Source organism: Vigna umbellata, chromosome 1, assembly GCF_029865625.1.
Source record: "Vigna umbellata cultivar VRB3 chromosome 1, Vumbellata_1.0, whole genome shotgun sequence".
Lineage (NCBI taxonomy): Eukaryota > Viridiplantae > Streptophyta > Magnoliopsida > Fabales > Fabaceae > Vigna > Vigna umbellata.
Window position 1 is genome coordinate 25,622,530 of NC_142165.1, and position 6,915 is coordinate 25,629,444.

Here is a 6,915-nt window from a genome sequence, read left to right on the forward strand (position 1 = left end):
GAGTGTTTACCCCATTCACCCCAAGTGGAGGATATGCATGCAGTTAACTGAGTTGATTTTTCTAAATTAGAGGCAGAAATTTTCAAACTTACAAGTACAAAAGAAATATTGGCCAGAGAACAATCAAGAGTGTAAACTTTATATTTTGTATCTCGATATCATTTGTAAATTTTAACAATGCTCCAAGAACCGCAACTAGAAAGTGAACTGGTATATCCCAAAAAGACATCTAAAACTAATAATATCAACATGCTCTAAAATTAAAATAAACTTTTAATTTCCCTTCTTTTTTGTAAAATTTAACAAAAACAGCATAAAAACTTTATCATGTAGAATCAAACCCTCATGGAAAGAAAAGAAACGGATCAAAATGCCCCAAAAGATGCAATGACCTAGCATCTTCCACTGCAGACAAAATAGCCCCTACCCTACCAACCCTATATAACCTTTAACCAAAAAGCCAAAGAGAAAAAAAAAAATACCCTGTTATACAGGCAGGATTGAGGCACCTGTAACTTATTGCAATATTTGCAAAATGCAGGGTTCTAATAAAAAACCCACCCCTCTTCTTTCACTCTCAATTCATTAGCATTCAGAACAAAAGGAATGGAACTAATCATCTGCCATCAAAAATATGAAACTTGGATCTAACTATGATTAAAGAAACAGTGTGTCAAGCTTCAGATCCGGGATCACTAGAGCTCAATTCAGCAGAAGATCCATGCAAGTTAGATGCATAAGATTCGAACAACTTGGACAGCTTTGGTTGCATGCCCTGGCATAGCTTGAATGTAGTTGGGTCCAAGTTCTTGCACTGAAAAACAAAAGCCAATGAAAAGTATGTCAACAACCGAATTCGGTGACAGAAAGTTGCATTAAAATGTAATTTGGTGCAGCAAGCAAACAACGATAGCTGAAGAGTTAACTCGAGCATGATAAAACTAAGCATATTTGAACTGTAATCATCATTAATCAATTAATCACCATTAATCAATACAAAACTAGATCGAGATATCATTACCTCCTGATAGAAAGCATTGATTTCCTCTTCTGTAAGGCCTTCATCCCCCTCTGAGTTCTCCTCCCAGCCAAGAGAACGAAGGAACGCAGCTTCTTCCTCATCTGGATATATTGTAGCACATGGAATTGATTCTTTTTCTTCATCATCAGAAAGCCTTTGAAACGCTTCATGAGCATGGGCATTACCATTGCTAGTTAGTTCGGTACCATTTCCAAGAGACTGGGGACTTGCAGATTCGTTAACTACTTCCCCATTCACTTTATCAGATTTCCCCATTATGGGAGAAGAAACCATTGGGCCAGAATCTGGAAGACCAGTAGAAGAGTTCATTAATGTTTTCTTCTTAATGAGATTGAAGAAATCATTCCGACTCTGAACTTGAGAGATGGAAAGCTTCTTATCCAATGTTGAACCTAATTTCACATCCAACGTAGTTGATTTCCGTTCTGTGGAGGATTTTAGGTTATTGGGGTTCCTCAAAGGAATAGAAGCAGCTCCTGAAGCAACATGATGTTGATTTCCTGGTTTGCTGTTAGGATAATTCGTAGGATGTGATACTTCCTTGGAGGTAGGGGAAGCACCATTTTCCCACACAACAGATTTCAGATCAGTAAACTTTCCAGAAGTCTTTGGAGCTTCAACTTTGGCATTTACACTGCGAACAGATTGGCTTGCAATATGCAACGCAGAGGGTTGCTGTGGCACAGTCTTCGTAACTACATTCATATCAGCATTTCTGATAGCTGTTTTGGGCTTTGATTTCTCAGAGCTAAGAACCTGAAAAGAGAATTAACAGTAAATTCTTAAACACTTTTAAGAGAAAAGAAAATAACAGATAATATTTTATCTTTTAATGAAATATATTTTATTGAATACAAGAAAGTAAATAGACATGCTAGAAATATAAACTTCCAAAGTTTTGGAAGTAAAGAAAACATCCAACTTTGATTATGTTGAGAAAATGCATCCTATAAACAACCTTATTTCTTCGAGAGATTCTATTAATAAATGGAAACAACTGGAGCTACTATATTATAATAACACAATTTACATAACCAATTTTAATATGCTCGAAGGAAAGCACAAAACTTCATGTCCAATGGCGACATACAATAACCCATCCCATCCACAGTGAACTAACCATAGAAGCATGTAAAACAGAGTAAGAATATGGAAAAGGGAAGGTAGTAAAAGAAGTGAAAAAAATCGTGGATTATATTTGAAAGGAGCATGAAAATACGTATCACTAAAGCAGGTAACAAACAGTTTATCACAATATAAACAATATGGTTACAGTTATACATCAACATGTCTCTCGAGCATTTCTTTAGAAACCCTTTTACAGATTTATTTAAAAAATCACATATGTCGCCCACCATAAAAAAATTAAAAAGGTTTTAAGCAATTTAATATCAAATCATGACAGATTGTTATTCCAAGGAACCACATAATCCCAGCACACAGATTCCTTATACACCATATGGGAGATGCTGGAGGAGAGATAGGCAGTCCAGAATAGTGCTACCAATGATTCCAGAGCAATGTCATCAATAATGCATGGCAGAATATGGCAGGACAATATTCAACCATATACTAACAGCACTGGAGCCTGGCCTATGGTACCGAAGTAGCAGGCCTCCCTTCACAAGTTGCCAATGGCAGTTGGCAAAAAATCTGCCAAACCATTCTGCCATGGCACTACCATTTAACAATATTGGTCCAGAGTCAGAACCACAAGAACAGGGTTTTTCTTGGGAACTCATGGTGAACCAGTACCCCAAAAACTTGCACACTAGATCAAATAAAACAGGTTTAGACCATATACAGTTGATGACATTTTCAGATTTAGGACCAAGCATTATTTGTAAAATGAAATGTTTGTCACCTCAGTCTAGTGTTCAAGGAAGCATAAAGATATCACTAATAAGAAACCACCACTCAGATAATTCTTAGAAATGATCTTTAAGTCTAACTCAACCTCAAAATCAATTCACAAAATGAGAATTACATGTACTTATAAACTATAATTAGTTAGACCACATCTCTAGTCAACATGGGATGTCCAACACACCCCTTATGCCAAAAACTAACATCTTGAGAGTGGGACTACATATGTGTAAGTGTTCAAATAGCTAATGGTATGATAAGTCCAACAAATCTTGCTAGAATAGGTTATGATACTATATTTGAAAGTAAATTTTGGTCTACCATAATCCTACACACCGACTCATAAGGTTAGATTTTCACTTATTTATATATTACAATTTGATAATATATCCAATTGATGCGAGATTTTCAGCAATAATTATATGCTTGCTTAAAAAGTACAAAAAGAAAAACCAAAAAGCAACATTCTTTACTTGACCATATTAACCATTTCATCAATACTATTTCCAATCTGATAGTGTTACACCACAACCTCCACCATCAAAAAAATTCCAGGCCATTCAAAACACTTTTGAAATTGTCAACATTAACTCAAACGTTTACCACTAAATAGCACTCCAACAACAACAAATCCTCATCCTGCCAAAAAATAGCACTCCAATACAAACCAAAATAAACTAAAAAGCCAAAGTACAAATCTAGCTTCAAATGTTACCCTACAACCTAGTTATACATGTACTAATTAAAACTACCACAAACAAAAAACTAATATACAAAATATCAATTAAAACAAGAGCTACATAAGGATAAAGATTAATTGTCAGAAATAAAATCCTGTTATGAAATCTATAATAGAATAAAGTTCAAAAAAACAAACCAGAAAAGTATTTCACAATCTCTTACCGAAGATTTAGCAATTGAGGGTGTTACTGGAATCAACTGTCTTGATTGCTTGATAGCAAGTTCCTCGAGTCTTTGGGTTTTGACCAGCACCTACAATTGTTTAGGGCTTATTAATTGATCATGGATATAAATAAAAGATCACTAAACTGTAAGAAAAGAATAAGAATAAAGAAGCTAGTGAAACAAGTAAGCTAGTGAAACACGTAAATAATTCAACTACCTGGGGAGTAGTGCGAGCTCGGGATGGAGCCTGTGCCAATGCCTCAGCCATATTAAGACTGGCTGTTGTAATTGATGGCACAGACCCAGAATTTGTATTAAAAGTGTGCTGCACTGGTAGAGATCCAGTACTGCTGCTCCCAATTAATGCAGGTACCTCTGCTAGTGCAGAAGTCCATCCCTCGCCTCCAATCAAAGTGGAACTTCCAACAGGTAGACTCTGACTAGAACCCAAACCAGGAGATGAAACCCTCACCACTTCAGCTGTTCCCTGCTTTTCTTCAATACCAAGTGATGGAAAATCCTTGTCAAAGACGGCTTTTTGAATGCTACTAATAACATTACTTCCAGAAAGTATTCCATTGCTATTGTTCTGATGGCTATTGCCACCAGATTTAGTATCAACTGCTACTCTACGGTGTATAGTCTCACTCTGTTTCCTGGAAACCATTGATTGTGAACGGCGCAGCGCATCCTTCTCCAACCTCCCAGAAAAGAGATTGGCCAATGGGTCAGAACCATCACAATCCCAGTTATCTCCAAAATTGGATCTCTCTCTCTCTCTATCACGTTCTTTGTCACGATGACTTCTGTTGAAACTACTATAGGGATGCTTGGCAGAACCATTTATAGAACTCCTCCGAGAATTTGAAGAGGATGTCCGTTCAAGAAACAGAGAACGAGCAGTGTCAAAATCACCAGCATTCTTAGAAGACTTATTCCTTGTATGATGGGCCACAGAAGAAGAATCTACACAACAATGTCAATATGGTTAGTATTTTTCCCCTTTTCAAGGAATAAAACATTAATAAACTTAAATACCCAGGGTTTTAAATTGAGCAAATAGCAGACAAGTGCAGCCGCAAGAAATCCAAACATTGACACAACTCCAGCCAGTGAGAGTCAAGAAGATATCATTGATGTTACAAAACAACTGTCATGACAATTCTCTTTTAAAATAGTGTATACGGCCAATTCTTATCTCGTGCGCATTAAGAAACAATATTCTTAAATACGGGACATGAAATTCTCAATTAAATCAAATAAAAGCATTGAAAATGTAAATAATTAAAAAAGGGCGTCAAAATTACCAGTGTGATTAGACGAGGAGGGAAAATGTGGGGTTGAACTTCCAGCCCCGGCAACACTTCCGGCACTTCTCAACCATTCTGGAACTAATGTGGGTTCACTTCTTTCCATAACTAACTCTGAACATCATCAGAAACAAAAAAAAAAAGAAAGTCGTGTGCTCCTCTTCACCAACTCCACCCACAAGTAGCACTATCGCACTCGTTTTTATCGCTTAATAATCTCCATTCTCTACCTTGCACCACTCATCACTATCCTAAAACCCAACCCAATCATGAAAAACCCATTCCAAACGAAATATCAGCACTTTCACAGTAACATTCAATCACGCCTCAATTCCCAATCGTTCAACAGTTTCCAAATAATCCAACCTTTCCAACCTGATTCTCAATCTACTACAACCGCAGCCGTAACTCATCCAAAACAAGATGCTAAAGAGAAACCTGAGTCTTGAAACACAAGACAATGTTGTGAAGGGGGCGCTTCCCAAAGCTAAGCCTCCATGGTTAATCAAAACACAGATTTCCACTTTAAACCACTTCCAGATGTTTCACCTCCCCATACAATTCAAGAACGGATAATTGAGAAAATGGAAGCACCACTGCCCCAACAATGGCAGAACTCACTGCATTGCAAACCCATCCACAGCACCAAAATTGGAAAAGAAAAAAAAAACAAAATAAAATAAAAATCCCTATATTCTTTGTCCAAAATAAATAGGTAATGAAAAACAGAGAAGAATAAAACACACGTGATTAATTGGTGGATGTAAGAAAAATCTCCTCCCGAACCTAGGGTTACGTCGATATCTGATTGCGAGAGGGAAAAGAAAGCCACAGAAGAGGAAGCAACCAACCCTAAAGGCCTCGCAGTGATTGACGATGGGAGTGAAACGTGGACGTTTTTAAGTGATAACAGACAAGTCTTATCGCGTAATGCTTATAGGGAGAAGGAAAAGGAAGAGTTGGTTCTGTTTAGGTTTGGAGTCCGAGAATGAATGAGCAGAGAACCAGAGAGAGTGTGTGCAGAAATAGGGTTTTGTTTGTTTTTTGTTTAGTGCGTGCGAAATTGAGAAGAAAACACAAGGTATAATTTTCTGTTAGTTTCCAATACTCAGAAGCAAGCCTTCGATGAACACTCTCTTTTCTTTCTGTTTTTTTTTTTCTTCAATATTATAATAATAAAACAAAAATTATTTTTTTTTGTGAGCCCATTTCTTCTTCATGTGCTTTATTTTTGTTACGTATTCTCTCTCGGCCTCTCAAATCTTGATATTGTTACGACTTTTTAAAACAAAGGAAACCGTTCAATTAACCAACCATGAGGTTACTTTTGTCATTTTCTGATGAACAACCTAGTTCATGCAGTTAACGCTCATATTTACACACAACAAACTATACAATGACAACTGGCAAATTCTTAATAAAAAAATATAACTAAATAGACACATATAATATATATATATACCTTTTTTACTTTCTACTTTCAACAAATTGAAATTTAATTAATTTTTCTTTGTACTTCTCTAATGGCATGAATTTATTTAACCAAATATCAATTTGCTTTGTAATTGTAGAATATTTATTTGTTCCGTTTCAACGTACTTTTAGTATTAACATTTTTACTTTTGTTAACTAAAAATCAATGCAGATGCATATGAATTTTAAAGGAGGAAATTTGATTGGGAGGGCTATATTACATCGGAGTGCCTTTAGATATTTCAAGACTAACAAAATAAATAAACATAAAATTAAACTGACAATTTTATTTTGATGGAATTATCTATAGAATTATTT

General features: G+C 35.9%; 1 protein-coding gene across 2 annotated transcripts; it reads right to left on the reverse strand.

Moving 5' to 3' along the window:
• Positions 1–255: 255 nt before the first annotated feature.
• Positions 256–6,301, reverse strand: LOC124847235 (uncharacterized). 2 transcript variants are annotated; one of them, XM_088101911.1, is made up of 6 exons: positions 5,911–6,301; positions 5,122–5,744; positions 4,032–4,780; positions 3,812–3,901; positions 1,022–1,798; positions 256–814 (listed from the first exon to the last, which is right to left on the reverse strand). In XM_088101911.1, exons 2-6 carry the CDS (start codon positions 5,228–5,230, stop codon positions 674–676), a joined length of 1,866 nt encoding a protein of 621 aa, XP_087958037.1. In that variant the 5' UTR covers positions 5,231–5,744; positions 5,911–6,301; the 3' UTR covers positions 256–673. The 2 variants fall into 2 exon arrangements, with proteins under 2 accessions (XP_087958037.1, XP_047180633.1); XM_047324677.2 differs by having other exon boundaries at positions 5,871–6,301.
• Positions 6,302–6,915: the final 614 nt, after the last annotated feature.